Genomic DNA, 16,260 nt, shown 5'->3' with positions numbered 1-16,260 from the left:
ATTTCATTCTTCTTTCTCTGTTATCCCTTCCCAGTATGCGTGAGAAGGCAGTACGGGAGCTACTCACTCGGCACTGCAGACTGTCAGAGACCCCTGAATCCTGGGCCAAGGAGTCCTTCCTGACCCAAAAACTGTGTGTGCCTGCTGAATGGATCCATGAAGCCAAGGCTGTGCGTGCTCACATGGAATTCGACCAACACCAGGAGGCCCTCTACCTATTTAAAGCTGGACACTGGAACCACTGCCACAAATTGGTTATCAGGCATTTGGCCTCTGGTGAGTTGGGGTTTCTTGGACTCAGTTCAAACTGTACCAAGCAGAAGAGCTTTGAGAGAGACCAGAAGACAGGATTCTTTCCCATTTTAAAAGTGAGCTGGTTCTGTGTGGATGGAAGATTAATTTTGGGATAGGAGTGGGAAGTAAGAAGTGGTAAGGCCAACTTAGTTCCCCAGTAAAATTTTTTTCTTTTTTTTGGTGAGGCAATTGGGGTTAAGTGACTTGCCCAGGGTCACACAGCTAGTAAGTGTTAAGTGTCTGAGGCTGGATTTGAACTCGGGTCCTCCTGAATCCAGGGCCAGTGCTCTATCCACTGTGCCACCTAGATGCCCTTCCCAGTAATGTTTTGATCTGAAGTAACCCAGATCAGCTTGGTAGTAACATGGCTACACTGAAGACATTTTGTTTGTTTCCTAACCTATGTTAAACCACTGCTCTTCATATGTCATTTGTAGAGTTTCAAGAAATGAAGTTGTGTTTGAATTTTTTATTCCTTCAACATTCCCCTTTGAGCCTTTCCTTCATCCTGAGTGTGTGACTCTGGCATATTCTACTCTTGTTTTCCTCAGATGCTATTATTAATGAGAACTACAACTACCTAAAAGGATTCCTGGAAGACCTGTCACCCCCAGAGCGCAGCAGCCTTATTCAGGACTGGGACACAGCTGGGCTAGTTTATCTGGATTATATCAGGGTCATTGAAATGCTCAATCGAATTCAGCAGGTAGCTATCTGAGGCCAAAAGACTCACAAAAGCTCAATTAGCTTTCTGCCTTTCAGGCCTTTCTGTGACCACTCTACTGAATATAGCAAAGAACTTTCTCCCTTTCTAGGTCATTACAGTCTAGCTGTGATGAGACTGGATCAGTCAACATATTGGTGGGAGTACTTGTCAAGTTGCTTTTATTTTTAAAGTCCATCACATTCTGTTTAAATATATAAATAAGAGGTTATGATAATTAACTAAAGAAATGAAAGCAAGAGAGAGGGGGCAGGCAGGCACTAGTCCTGTATGTCTATCTCTGTCTCATCCACATATAATCAAGGAAACTTCCTGGAGGAGGTATAGTTTGAATGATGAGAGCAGCAACAATTTTATGGGTATGAAATTGGAGGACCTGGAGCACAGAGAAGGGAAGGAAGTGAGTCAGCATATCTGAGTTTCACATAAGATGAGCAATGACTCTTGCTAGATCTTAAGACCTCTACAGTGTTTGCTTTGGTGTTCAAGGCAATCGGTTGGTTTCTGCTCAGAGGTTTTTTTAGGCTGAGTGACCAGATTTAAAATGTTTGAGATATGGGGAAGTAATGTGAGGGCAGACTAACCTGAAACAAGGAGAGAACAATTTGAAAGCATAGCAAGAAGCAGTTTGGTAGGGAGGAAATATGGGTCCTTCCTTCTGTTCTATTGTTCTCACCCCATCCTGGCTGTCCTGACTATAGGATATCCCTTTCTATAAGCTCCCAGCTCCCATCCCAGACCCTCTGTTGAACTTTGGCCAAATAAGAGTCATGTTTTCTTGTGTCTAGTCCATCTTTTTCATAAAGGTTTTATTAGGATCATTTGATCCCTCTCAACAGAGGGAACAGAAGCTCAGAACGGTGGCATAACTTGGTCAGGGTAATGCAGCAAGTTGGGGACAAAGCGTGGATTAGAACCCAGGTCTCCTCATTCTGGGGCATGGCTGCATTGTAGGATCCAGCTTTTGGGGGTGGGGATAGCTATGGGCATGAGCCTTCTGAAACTGATCCTTTCCTCTTGTCAGCTTGATTGTCCAGGCTATGAACTAGAAAAATTGCATACCAAAGTGACCTCACTTTGTAACCGGATAGAGCAAATTCACTGCTCCAATGCCAAGGACCGACTGGCCCAGTCAGGTAAATTTCTGTTCTATTTGTCCATCCAGGTTTTTGCTGTTCTCAGGGCTAAGCTCCTGTCTCTGAGTTGTATGTCGGGCACACCTAATAGTTTCACTTCTATCTTCCAGACATGGCCAAGCGTGTGGCCAACATCCTGCGGGTTGTTTTGAGCCTTCAGCAGGCCCCAGAAGGAGCCCCAGATTCACCTGCAGACCTGCAGCGTGTCCCTCTGCGCTTGCTGGCTCCCCACATTGGCCGGCTCCCCATGCCTGAGGACTACGCCTTAGAGGAGCTGCGTAGCCTCACACAGTCCTACCTCCGAGAACTGACCGTGGGGAGCCAGTGAGCCCTGGGGCCTCTACCCCACCCCACCCCGTCCACTTGCAAACGCTGGTGCGTGTTCTGTTTGGATAATTCATTCATTTGCCATTCTCCTGGTCAGGCAAAGGGAGAGGTAATGCTCCCCCACTTCCCCATCTCCCTATTGTGCACAGCACCCTCTAGGGTCTGCCACGACCATTTCCCTGGGGGTTGGGGAGCTGCAGTGGGGTTTTTAGAGCTCCAGGTAGGAGCTCAGACCTCCAGTGAAGTCACAGTCGCTGTTGTTTTGTTGTGTTGGGTTTTTAATGGTCAATAAAGCACCTTGGGCAAACTCCCCTCAACAAGCAGGGGGCCCTCCAACCCCCAGCTGACTTCCACTTCCATTTGCTGCAGGTCCTGCGTCCTCTTTAGGGATGGGGAAGCCTTGCTCCCCAAGGAGTCATTCCCCCTATCCCTCATTCCTCTCACACCTTATCCTCTGCTGACCTACCCCAGCTTGGGAAACATCTCCAGGTTGTTTCTTTTTAAAAACTGAGATTTTCTAGCTCATGGGCTAGAACAGGTTGAGTAGATTGAGTAAAAGGCATTTAATATGAGACCTCTCTGACCTTGGCATAGTGCAGAGGCTAAGTCCTGCAGTGAATCCTTGGTCATGGACTCCTTTGTTATCTTGGCACCAGTCTAGAAATGGAGTCCCACCCCTGCTGCCTTGGGGTTCAGATTATCAGTCATAATCCTTGACATCTCTGGGGTAAATGTCTCACCCACCCCCAGCAGGTCCCTGTAAACTAGCCAGCCACTCCTGTTTTCTCATACACTAGAAGAAGCTTGTCAGGTGGCCTTTAGCCCTATTCATCCTCCCCACTAATTGAATGTATCAATGTGTAACTTGTCTGCTGGACCTCTTGCCAAAGCAGGGAGTAATTAAAAGGTGGGGGAGCCTGGAGATCAGAGACTTGCCCACTGTCTGTCTGTCTGTCTTTCTGTCTCTCTCTCTCTCTCTCTCTCTCTCTCTCTCTCTCTCTCTCTCTCACACACACACACACACACACACACTCTCTCTCTCTCTCTCACACGCATGACCAACTTGTGGCTGCCTTCCCCATCTACATGTAGACTGGCCCCTCCATCTAGTAGCATCTGAAGTCAAATGAAGACTATATATGCCTGAGCCTTAGGGGAGGAAAGGAGGCCCGTGTCAGACCAGCTGCTGGCCCATGGGAAATCCCAAACAACAGACTGGGGTATCTGGAGTCAGGTACTGCTGTGAGTAGCAGCTTTACCCAGGGTCTTTATGCATGAGGATTATGTAAAGGTTTTTATTAAAACATATATATATATATAAATAAATGATCTAGATTATTTTCCTGTCTGTTTTTCTGAAGCTACTTTCTTAAAAAAATAAATAAAATGTTTATCACATTCCTGGAGCTGATTTTGCCTTTGCATTTCTGAGGCCAGAAGAGAAGTTTGTGTTTCAAGAAGAAAAGGCTTTGTTGTAGTTGTTCCGGTCATGCCTGGCTCTTTGTGACCCCATTTGGGGTTTTCTTGGCAAAGATACTGGAGTGGTTTGCCATTTCCTTATCCAGCTCATTTGACAGACAAGGAAACTAAACCAAATAAACAGGGTTAAGTGACTTGTCCAGGGTCACATAAATAGTAAGTTATCTGAGGTCAAATTTGAACTCAGTTCTTATTCCATGCCTGGCACTCTATTCACTTGTGCCACCTTAGGGGAGAGTATTTAGTTACTATCTTAGGGTATTTAAAGGATTTACGTCGTTTTTCTTGGCCCCAGAGCATAGAATTAGGAGCAATAGCTAGAAGTGGTGTGATATCAGATTGAGTTCTGATTTCAAAATATTGTAGGCACTTTTCTTCAGGGAAATTCTAAGTCTAAGGGGAGACGAGAGAGAGATGCAGACTAATTCAACAAACATTTTACATGCCTTCTATGTACAAAGACATAATATAGTCCCTACTCATAAGGAGCTTAAAATTTAATGGGGAGTAGAAATGTACATAGTAATCATAAAAGGAGTTTTAACTGTAATGTAGGTGTCAAATCTAGGCAAAGTGCTAATGAGAATTATTTAAAAGGTTTTATTGATTTCATTAGATTAGAGAAGAGAGGGGAAGATTGCTTTGGGTGTGGAAGATGATGGAAGACTTCCCTGAAGGTCGATGTGTTGGGGGGGTGGTCAGTTTTAAAAATTCTCTTCCCTCTCCCTTTACACAGAACACAGAAAGAATAATGTAAGATTAAAACTGCGTAAGTCATCAATATAGCTCACAAAAAAATCTATGAAGATACATTTATATACAAGAGGAAATGTAATATTTAGATGATTTGTATAACAAAACATGCTATATTGGCTGCTGTAGTATTCTGAAAATAAAAGTTTATAAGTAAGAAAAATAAATAGCCTAGTTTTTATAATTTCAATGCAATTCACAAAACTATTTCCTAGTTAATCAGTTTTAAGTATGATTCAGAAATATTCCATGCTACTTTTTACATGGGGCAGGAGAGAGGGGAGAAGTGCTTGGTGCTGCAAAGGGTTCTTCCAATTTGATACTACCTTAATTTCTGGTTAGTAGGCTGAAAAATATAATTCAAATGTCAGGTAATTTCATAACATACAAGGAATAAGGGCAGGCCTTCCATATTTCCAAGACTGCTTCCAATAACTGCTCTTTTGTTTTCTATGAAGAGGTCAAAAAAAAGGACAGGTAGTCTCTTGTATTTATATACTAAACCTATGGTGATATCAGTAGCTTATAACAAAAACAATCCATTCATATGTCTAACTGAAAACATTTAGTATTTGATTCATTTTTGGTTTGGGTTTTTTTTTTTTTTAAGTGAGGCAATTGGGGTTAAGTGACTTGCCCAGGGTCACACAGCTAGTAAGTGTTGAGTGTCTGAAGCTGGATTTGAACTCAGGTCCTCCTGACTCCAGGACGAGTGCTCTATCCACTGCGCCACCTAGCTGCCCCTTGATTCATTTTTAAGGTCTATTATCTACCAAGATGAGGCTTGACATTTAAGGGTAGGTTTTTGCCCTTTAGTGGTTGACCTTAGAGCTAGGGGGTCAATTATTTAGTTATTGGCATAACGCTAAATCTGTTTCCTGATTTTTCATTTAATGGTGACTACTCATACCCCCCCACCACCAAATAGATTTAAATCACCTAAAAACAGCAGAAATTTGTTTTGAAAGTGGCTAAATAGAAGTCATCATGTCTTAGAACATGATTGATATTTCAGATCTCCATGTATCAGAAATGATTAAACTTATGTAAATGGCTATGGTAAGAATTCTGTAGGGGTAGGGGAGAATAGAAAAACATTAACTGATTAACTGGACCACTATTTTCATCATGGAATTCATTTCAGTGAATCTGGATTTTTTTTTCTTTTTCTTTCTTTCTTTCTTTCTTTCTTTCTTTCGGGGGGGGGGGGGGTTGGTGGTGAGGCAGTTGGGGTTAAGTGACTTGCCCAGGGTCACACAGCTAGTGTCAAGTGTCTGCGGCCGGATTTGAACTCAGGTCCTCCTGACTCCAGGGCCAGTACTCTATCTACTGCGCCACCTAGCTGCCCCAAATCTGGTTATTCTTGATATTGAGTAGGAACAAAAAATTAATGTTAATTGGTTAATTTCTATCCAGGGAACCAACTTTCTGGAAGCAAGCTGTGAAGCCTACTTAATTGATACCTCTGACCACTACTATTCTTCTGGTAGAAAAGATTTAACCCTCAGTTTCTTATTATAAGATGGACTATATCACTTAAGTTACTATTCCCATTCTAAAGGATTAGAATTAATTAACCTAGCACTTTAAAAGAATCCTCTAAAAACACCAGTTCAGTTAACTTTGAATAATGACAATAAAAATTAGTCCAGAGAAGTCCCTTTCACAGGCAACTATTTGCCATATTTTACCAATATTCAATAGTGATCATTAGATTGTAAGTTCCTTGAGGGCAGGGACTGTCTTACCCTTTTTGTACCCCTAGCACTTTTTGTTTATTGATGGATAGATAGATGGATAGGGAGGATACATTCAGTAGCACTTCACATATAAGAACATTACACATGGAGCCTTTCATCTTAAATTTTTAATAAATGAACCAAGAAGAATTGAAAATTGAGGGGGTGTCCATCAATTGGGGAATGGCTAAATAAGTTGTGGTATATGGTAGTAATGGAATACTATAATGCTATAAGAAGTGACAGTGATTTCAGAAAAACCTAGAAAGACATGAACTGATGCAAAGTGAAGTGAGAACACTGTACGTAGTAACAGCAATATTGCAACATTGTATGATCAACTGTGAAAGTCTTCACTATTCTCAGCTATACAGTGATTCAAGAGAACTCAAAAGGACCCATGAAAAATGCTGTCCACCTCCAGAGAAAGAATGATGGAGTCTAAATGAAGATAGAAACATACTATTTTTCTTTCTTTTTTGTTTTTAGTCTGTCTTCTTTCACAACATGACTAATATGGAAATGTTTTGCATGATTACACATGTATAACCTATACCAAACTGCTTACCATGGGCGGGGGTTGAGAGAGAATTAGAATTCAAATTTTTTTTAAAAGGATGTTAAAAATTGCCTTTACATGTAATTGGGGGAAAATATAAAATAGTATATTTATTCTGAAATAAAAGCATTTTATTATTTTCCAGTTACATATAAGGATAGTTTTCAACATTTTTTCACAGGATTTTTAGTTCCAAATTTTTCTCCCACCCTCCCTTCACTCTTCCCCAAGATGGAAAGCAATCTGATATAGGTTATATATGTGCAATCACATGAAACATATTTCTTCATATTATGAAAGAAGAATCAGAGCACAAGGGAAAAACCTCAAAAAAGAAGGAAAAAACCACCCCAAAAGCAGAAACAGTATGGTTCAATCTGCATTCATAATCCACAGTTCCTTTTTCTAGATGTTGAGAACATTTTCTATCATGAGTTCTTGAAACTGGTTTTGATTGTTGCACTGCTGAGAAGAGCCAGGTCTATCCCCATTGTTCATCACACAATATTGCCGTTACTGTGTACAATGTTGTCCTGGTTCTGCTGCTCTCAGCATCAGTTCATGTAAGTCCTTCCAGGTTCCTCTGAACTCCTGCTCATCATTTCTTATAGTATTCCATTATATTCATATACCACAACTTGTTTAACCATTCCCCAACTGATGGTCATTCCCTTGATTTCCAATTCTTTGCCAACCCAAAGAGAGCTGCTAGAAATATTTTTGTACATGTGGGTCCTTTTCCCTCTTCCATGATCTCTTTGGGATACAGACCTAGCAGTGGTACCACTGGGTCAAAGGGTATAAACAATCCTATAGTCCTTTGGGCATAGTTCCTCTCCAGAATGATTGGATCAGTTCACAGCTCCACCAACAATGCATTAGTGTTCCAATTAAAAAATTTTTTTTTAATGAGGCAATTGGGGGTAAGTGACTTGCCCAGGGTCACACAGCTAGTAAGTGTGTGTTAAGTGTCTGAGGCCAGATTTGAACTCAGGTACTCCTGACTCCAGGGCCGGTGCTCTATCCACTGCGCCACCTAGCTGCCCCAAAATGGTATTTTTTAAAAGGAGCCAATCTTAAGTTAAAGGAGAAAGCAAAAATGTGTTTCATAATATCTTAGTGCACATAACAAAACACATGTTGAATAAAGAAGATATCATCATTCGTTTTTCTTTTGTTTGAGGAGATTTAACTCCCTTTTGGCCAGGCCAATGTACTTTGAAATGATTTTATGTATGTTTAGTCTAGGAAGTAGGAGTAAAAAAGTCACAATTATGAAGGAAAGAATTGTCGACCTGCCGCCTGAGCCAGGCAACTGCAACAAGAGAAATAATCATGGGCTTGAAGTACGTTTTAGATTTCTCTTCTATGTCAAAAGGCACCTCCACCAGCCATCAGCTCTGAGCTACATCTTCATTTGATTATTGCATATTTCGTGGAGTCTGTCATTGCTCACTAGAACATTTCTTGGAAACTAAGATTCTAGGAGTAAGAATAAGTACAAGATGGGTCAGCTAGGCAGGAAACCATGATAGAGTAGGAAACACCAGACCATCCAAATGGATTTAAGTAATAGAGGTATTGATCTAAGCCAGGAATTCCTAGCCAGGAGTCCATGAATAAATTTCAGATGGTCTGTGAACTTGGATACTAAAACAAATTGCATTTTTATTTTCCCTAACCTCTAGCTAAAATTTAGCATTCATTTCTTTCAATTATGAATGTAGAACGTACATCACAATAGTATGAGAAAAAAGATGATATAGAAGAATATAGATAATTAAGTGGATATAGTAGGTGCTTAATAAATGTTTAATGACTGCTAAGTGCTGGGAATACAAATACAAGCAAAAAACTCAGTTGACCTTTAAGGAGCTTACATTCTAGTAGAGGGAGACAACATTTAAAGGGAAGCTTAAAAGTTGGAGGTGAGAGGGTAGCTAGGTAGCGCAGTGGATAGAGCACCAGCCCTGGATTCGGGAGGACATGAGTTCAAATCATCCGGCATCAGAAACTTAACAATTACTAGCTGTATGACCCTAGGCAAGTCACTTAACCCCAATTGCCTCACCAAAAAAAAAAAAAGTTGGAGGTGAGAAAAAAGGTGGCAAGGTGGAAAAGAGAAGCAAACATAATTAACTGGCTTGGGCACTTCCTTAAATGGAGGAACTGGGTAGAAACTCACCAATCAGAGGAGGGGTTATCAAGTAGAGGCATCCCCAAGTTAAGGAGGCTATTGAGGTAGAGGTGGAAAAGCCAGCAGTCAGGAACAGACCAGAGTGCCAAAGGGATCCATAAAACAAAAAGAGGTTAAGGACCCCTGGTCTAAGCCTAATTTCTGCCAGACTCCTCTCCAGTTTTCCTAAACATCCTTGTTAAATAAGCAGTTCTTTCCTAGGTAATTTCTGTTTTCGGGTTTATTGAACATTAGGTTATTGAGTTGTTATTTCTGATTCTTCCTTGTCTAGTCTATTATTGCATCTAGCTAATTTTCTGTCTTGCAATTCACTGCCTCCCTAAATATTCACAAAGAATTCCTTTAGTAATCTCTCTAAGAATTTTGCCAAGAATGGAAGTCAAACTGATTTGTCTATAATCTAAAGAATCCAGTGTCTCTTTTTTTTTAAAGCAATTCCTTTGCCCATCTCCAGTGCAGTGTCCATATTTTTTTCAAAGTTCACTGTGACTTAGCAATTACATCTGCCAGTTCTTTTGGAACAGCATGAATGTGATTTGCCCAGGCTTGGTGACTTGAGCTCTTTGAGGGTAATGAGTGGCTCTCTGAACATATTCTCACTTACCTTTGTTCCAATTTCCTGATAACCACTTCTGTTTTAATCTTCTTGGTATGAAAATGACTCTGCTTAGTAGAGAAAACAAGCAAAATAGTGAGAAGTAGGTCTGTTTTCTCTCTCCTCCACTATATATCCCTAGTTTTTTCTAAGGCAGCAGTCCCAGTCTAGCCTTTTTCCTTTGTTGACCTTAGCATTGCCACAAGACAAGTGATTGTGAACTTTGATTTTTTTTTTTTTTGCGGGGCAATGGGGGTTAAGTGACTTGCCCAGGGTCACACAGCTAGTAAGAGTGTCAAGTGTCTGAGGCCGGATTTGAACTCAGGTACTCCTGAATCCAGGGCCGGTGCTTTATCCACTGTGCTACCTAGCCGCCCCCCATGAACTTTGATTTTTTTTTTTTTAATTTTAGGGATGGCTAGGTGGCACAGTGGATAAAGCACCGGCCCTGGATTCAGGAGTACCTGAGTTCAAATCCGGCCTCAGACACTTGACACTTGCTAGCTGTGTGACCCTGGGCAAGTCACTTAACCCCCATTGCCCCTCAAAAAAACCCCCCAAAAACCCCAAAACAAAACAAAACAAAACAAAAATTTTAGTGAAATTAGGTCTCCCTATCTTGCTGGACCCAACCCTACTACTAATTGGGCATGGGAACTTCAATCTGCTGTTTCCCTCCTAGGCTAGTTCATTCCTCCTTTAGGCAGCCAGGTGGCCCCTCTACTCATGAAAACTGCCTATATTGGGACTTAGTACACAGACACTGATTATCTTAGCCTACTGTAGCTCAGGACTCCTGAGCTCAAACCAATCCACAATTCTCAGCCTTCCTAATAATAGGGGAGATAGGCACCACCACACCCAGCTGGTATTTTATCACTTCTAATACTTTTCATCCAGGACTACCAAAACAGATAAACACATTACTGAGACCCTTGGTTTCTAGCTCTGCCTTTGTAAATATCAGACATGCACTGCAACTACATGGAGGTATAAATTGTTAAAATGAAACCAACAGGTACCAACAGTACCATATTTCATGTCCTAGGCAGTTAGAGAGAAAAAAAGTTGTTGAAGGGGGAGAATAACAATTTCTCTTATATTATAGAGTTGTTGTGGAGAAAAATGCTTCATTAGATAATGAAAGGTAGAAACAATGTTGGAGGGTCTGTGAGAAGAAAAACACACTAATAACACACTGATAAATCCAATAATTTGTCCGACCATTCTGGGAAAATGAGTTGGAGTTACTTGAAAAAGTGATGAAATTGATTATTTTTCATCCATTAGTTCCACTACAGCTGTTCAGGGAAGACTTGTACCTCTGTTGTGAGGGCTGCTGAGCCCTTTTTTCAGGGTTGCTTTCCACCTTTTGTGCCCACCTACCACCCACTTCTTACATGTGACTCAAAAGCTATAGTGTGCTCAGCAGCCACACCCCGGTAAAACCATTTTGGCAGAGGAGCTAAACCAGGTTGAGGGTAATTGATGGACACTGGTAAGTTAGGGGCATGTCTATTCCAAGCATGTGAAAACATTCCCTGTAGAACAGCCATATATGGGGGGTGGAGGCAAGATGCCAGAGGAAAGGCAGTAGTAACTTCTTGGAGCTCCCCACACGATCATTCCAAAAACCTCTAAATAATGCCATAAGACAATTCTAGGAAAAGCAGAATTCACAAAAGGATGGCGTGAGATCATTTTCTAGCCAAAGATGACTTAGAAGGTCGGCAGGAAAGGTCTATTGTACTGGGGTAGGAGTGGAGCCCAGCCCTGCAGCCACACTGACCCAGATCCAGCCCCAGGCTGGCCATGTCAGAGAAAGAGACCTCTGGAGTTTCTGAATCGGCTGCAGCAGAAGCTTCTTCTGAACCTAAGCTCATGGTCTGGTGAGAGGGCTGAGTGGTTGGTCAGGGGGAGATTACAGGGGTCTCTGTTGGTGCTGAGGTGGCACTCAGTTGTTTTGCGCATGCTGAAAACCAGGAAGCATCCCTGAGTGGTGGGCCCTGGTGGGGGAGGGGTGCAGGATTGCCAGGAGCTTGCAACCATAGCGAAACAGATTTTTGTTTCCGAGTTAAAGAGCAAGTTGGCCTGGGGTTATTTACAGACCAGAGCACAGGCTAAGTGAGTGCAGAATGTGCCTCTCAGGATCCCTTAAAGCTTGGGACAGTGCATCCTGGAAGCAGTGCCCCTCTTTAAGAAGGAGTTAAAAGTCAAGACAGAGGATACCAAAATGAACAGACAGAAAAAGATGCAGACCATAAAAAGTTTCTTTGGTGACAAGGAAGATCAAAATACACCCTCAGAAGAACATAACAAAGTCAAAGTTCCTACATCCAAAGCTTCCAAGAAAAATATGAATTGGTCTCAGGCAATAAAAGTGCTCAAAAGGGACTTTGAAGAGAAAGTAGGAGAGATAGAAGGAAGATTTAGAAAGAGGGAGGAAAGAATGGAAAGAGAAATGAGAGTGATGCAGGAAAGTCATGAGATAAAAAGTCAATAGCTTGAAAAGTCAAATGGAAAAGGAGATAAAGCTGTCTGAAGAAAATAATTGCCTAAGAATTAGGATTGAACAAATGGAAGCTAGTGACTTTATTTTATTTTATTTTTTTGTTGGGGCAATGGGGGTTAAGTGACTTGCCCAGGGTCACACAGCTAGTAAGTGTCAAGTATCTGAGGCTGGATTTTGAACTCAGGTACTCCTGAATCCAGGGCCAATGCTTTATCCACTGTGCCACCTAGTTGCCCCCAGAAGCTAGTTACTTTGTGAGAAACCAAGACACAGTAAAGCAAATCCATTTGAATGAAAAAATAGAGGGCAATGTGAAATATCTCCTTGGAAAAACAGCTGACCTGGAAAATAAATCAAGGAGAGATCATTTGAAAATCATTGGGACTACCTGAAAACCAGGACCAAAATAAGAGCCTAGACATCATCTTCCAAGAGATTGTCAGGGAAAATTGCCCTGCTATTCTAGAAGCAGAAGGTAAAATAGAAATTTAAAGAATCCACCAATCACCTCCTGAAAGAAATCCCAAAAGGAAAACTTCCAGGAATATTATATAGCCAAATTCTGGAGCTCCGAGGTCAAGGAGAAAATATTGAAAGTAGCCAGAAAGAAACAATTCAAGTACTGGGGAGCCACAGTCAGGATAACACAAGATCTGGCGGCTTCTACATTAAAGCATTGGAGAGCAGGGAATATGATATTCCAGAAGGCAAAGGAATTGGGATTACAAACAAAAATCACCTACCCAGCAAAACTTATTATAATCTTTCAGGGGGAAAAATGGGACTTCAATGAAAATGAGGACTTTCAGACATTCATGAAGAAAAGACCTGAACTGAATAGAAAATTTGACTTTTTTTTTTTTTTAGTGAGGCAATTGGGGTTAAGTGACTTGTCCAGGGTCACACAGCTAGTACATGTTAAGTGTCTGAGGCCAGATTTGAATTCAGGTACTCCTAACTCCAGGGCCGGTGCTTTATCCACTGTGCCACCTAGCTGCCCCAAAAATTAGACTTTCAAATACAAGACCCTAGAGAAGCATAAAAAGCTAAACAGGAAAAAAGAAATCATGAGGGAGATGAAAAGGTTAAACTGTTTACATTCCTACATGGGAAGATGATACTTCTAACTCATAAAAACTTTCTCAGTATTAGGGCAGCTTAAGGGAATAGATTTAAACAGAGGGCCCAGATGGGAGTTGATTATGAAAGGATATCTGTAAAGCATTTATTTTTTGTTTACCGGGTTTTTTTGTGGGACAGTCAGGGTTAGGGGACATGCCTAACTTAGGTTAGGGGACATGAGCGACTTGTGAGTGTCTTGTGTCTGAGGCGGGATTTGAGCTTGCATCCTTCTGGGTCCAGGGCTGGTGCTCTGTCCACTGTGTCACCTACCTGCCCCATGATGACATCTTTAAAATAAAATTAAGGGGTGAGAAGATTGCATTGGGAGAAAGGGAAAGGGAGAGGTGGAATGGAGTTAAGTATCTCACATAAAAGAAGCAAGAAAAAGCTTATGGAGTGGAAGGGAAGATGGGGGAGGAGTAGGGGAGTGAATGAGTCTTACTCTCAGAATTGGCTCTAAGAGTGAATAACATACACACTCAAGTGGGTATAATAATATATCTTGTCCTGCGGGGAAGTGGGAGAGGAAGGGGGTAAGGGGGGATGGGTGAAGGAAGGGAGCTCAGATTGGGGAAGGGTCAGTCAGAAGCAAAACACTTGAGGAGCGAAAGGGTAAAAGAAGATAGAAAATAGAATAAATACCATGGGAAGCAAATAGGATGGCAGGAAAAACAGCAATAGTAACTGGAAAAAAAAATTTGAAGCAGAGATAAGAGCAATGTAAGATGAGGATGAGAATGATGATGATGGTGGTGGTGATACTTACTTTGCTGGGCTATTGTGAAGAAAATTCCTTGTCAGGTATAAGGTACTATATAAATGTTATCTGTTATTGTCATTGCAATAATCAACCTAATGGGTGTTTTGCAAGGAGATCTACCTTTAAAGTACTATCTAAATGTATTTTACTATTAAAAAAAAAATGGTGCAGCTAGATGGCGCAGCGGATAGAGCACCGGCCCTGGATTCAGGAGTACCTGAGTTCAAATCCGGCCTCGGACACTTAACACTTACTAGCTGTGTGACCCTGGGCAAGTCACTTAATCCCAATTGCCTCACTAAAAAAACAAAAAACAAAACAAAACAAAAAAGATGAGCAGGATGCTATCAGAAAAACCCGTACTTAAATGAGCTGATGCAAAGTGAAATGTACTGTATACAAAGTAACAGCAATATTGTAAGATGATATGCTGAGAATGACTTATTTATTTTCAGCAATGAAATGATCCAAAACAACTCTGAAGGACTTATGAAAAATGCAATCCATCTACAGAGAAAGAACTGATGGTATCTGAATACAAATGGAAGTATAGTTTGTTGTTCTTTTTTCTAAAGTTTTGTCTGCTGTTTTGCATGACTGCACACGTATAACTGAATTTCTTGAGTTCTTAAGGGGGGTATGGGGAGAAAGGAAGAGAATTTGGAACATGAAGTTTTGATTTGGGGGTGGGTGGGCAATGAGGGTTAAGGGACTTGCCCAAGGTCACACAGCTAGTAAGTATGAAGTGTCTGAGGCTGGATTTGAACTCAGGTCCTCCTGACTCCAGGGCCAGTACTCTATCCACTGCGCCACCTAGCTGCCCAGAACACAAAGTTTTAAAAATTGATATTACTATTTGTTTTTACATGTAAGGTAGGGAAAAATTCTAAATAAACAAAACTAAAAAACAAGTAAAGTTCCCAACATCAGATTGATGAAGAATATAATAAAGGAGGCACTCATATTATTCTTTTCTATCTGTTTTTTTGGTGGAGCAATGAGGGTTAAGTGACTTTCCCAAGGTCACATAGCTAGTGTCAAGTGTCTGAGGTTGGATTTGAACTCAGATCCTCCTGAATCCAGGGCTGGTGCTTTATCCACTGCACCACCTAGCTGCCCCCCCCATTCATATTATTCTTGAATGCATTTTAATAAAAATAAAATAAAAGCAATTAAAAAAAGAATAACCATATGTGAACAAGTTGTTCCAAAGGGCCATGAAGGCAGTGAAAGCAAGTGCAGTGGAGCACTTAGAGCTTGGTTAGACGTTGAAGATGTCAGCGTCATTGATGGCATCCTGAGCCATCACCAGTTGCCTTGACTTTTTTCTTGCCACTGGACTCTGATGACTCTGGTAGAGATATTGAGGCAGACAACTTCATGGAACTCTGCCTCACTTAAATCCAATTTATGCTAGTCAAAAGACATCACCCATCCCATTTTACCATTTTTACCTACCTCAAAGCCTTATGGCAAAGGGCAAGTGACAAAGCAGTGTGACTATACTAGGAGCTATAGTTACAACCCTACACACAGGTGGTCCAGGCCATAGGATCATCTCATTGGCCTGAAGCAGCAGTAGAATTCAGCACCCTTGAGTGTCTGAGCAGCCTTTTTAAGAGCCACACTACTCACCTCCTGGCATGAGAAAGCATCTTGTAAGGGACTAAAATTCTAGGTATACTATCTAAAATCTAATGAGTGGTCACCAATAAATTATAAGCTTTAGCAAGAGTATTTAAGTGTTTAAGTATTTATTAAAGAGCATTAGGATCAGAGAGAAAGGTAAAAATCTAGTTATTTCTAAGAGACGCCATCATCCGACCCACCATGGCGAGGTCAGGAACGGAAAAAAGAAAAAAAAAGTCCTCTGCCAGCGTCCACTTCCTACTTCATGTCCTCCTCCCAAAAATGGGAGGCTCCTCAAGTTGATTGGCTGGTAGCCTTGATAGACAGTACCCACGAGCAAACATCACTTCCTGACGCCAAGGACCTTGACCACATGGCTTGCCCTCAGATGCCTTCTCCTCATGGTGGAGCTTTCCTACAGGACCTCTCCAGCA

The 16,260-nt window shown here is 41.4% G+C and overlaps 1 protein-coding gene across 2 annotated transcripts in view; it reads left to right on the top strand.

The window, feature by feature from the left end:
- The window catches only part of NUP98 (nucleoporin 98 and 96 precursor), a 98,675-nt gene extending 94,874 nt beyond the window's left edge, over positions 1-3,801 (top strand). For both annotated transcript variants that reach the window (XM_043992441.1, XM_043992440.1), the window contains exons 30-33: positions 35-276; positions 846-1,000; positions 2,043-2,154; positions 2,265-3,801. In XM_043992441.1, coding sequence (XP_043848376.1) covers positions 35-276; positions 846-1,000; positions 2,043-2,154; positions 2,265-2,482 — 727 coding nt within the window. In that variant the 3' untranslated portion in view covers positions 2,483-3,801. The remainder of the gene's footprint in view (positions 1-34; positions 277-845; positions 1,001-2,042; positions 2,155-2,264) is intronic.
- Positions 3,802-16,260: the final 12,459 nt, after the last annotated feature.

Source organism: Dromiciops gliroides, chromosome 3 (assembly GCF_019393635.1).
Source record: "Dromiciops gliroides isolate mDroGli1 chromosome 3, mDroGli1.pri, whole genome shotgun sequence".
In the NCBI taxonomy this organism is placed as follows: Eukaryota; Metazoa; Chordata; class Mammalia; order Microbiotheria; family Microbiotheriidae; genus Dromiciops; species Dromiciops gliroides.
The sequence above is the reverse complement of the archived record's forward strand: the minus strand, read 5'-3'. Positions and strand labels throughout refer to the sequence as shown.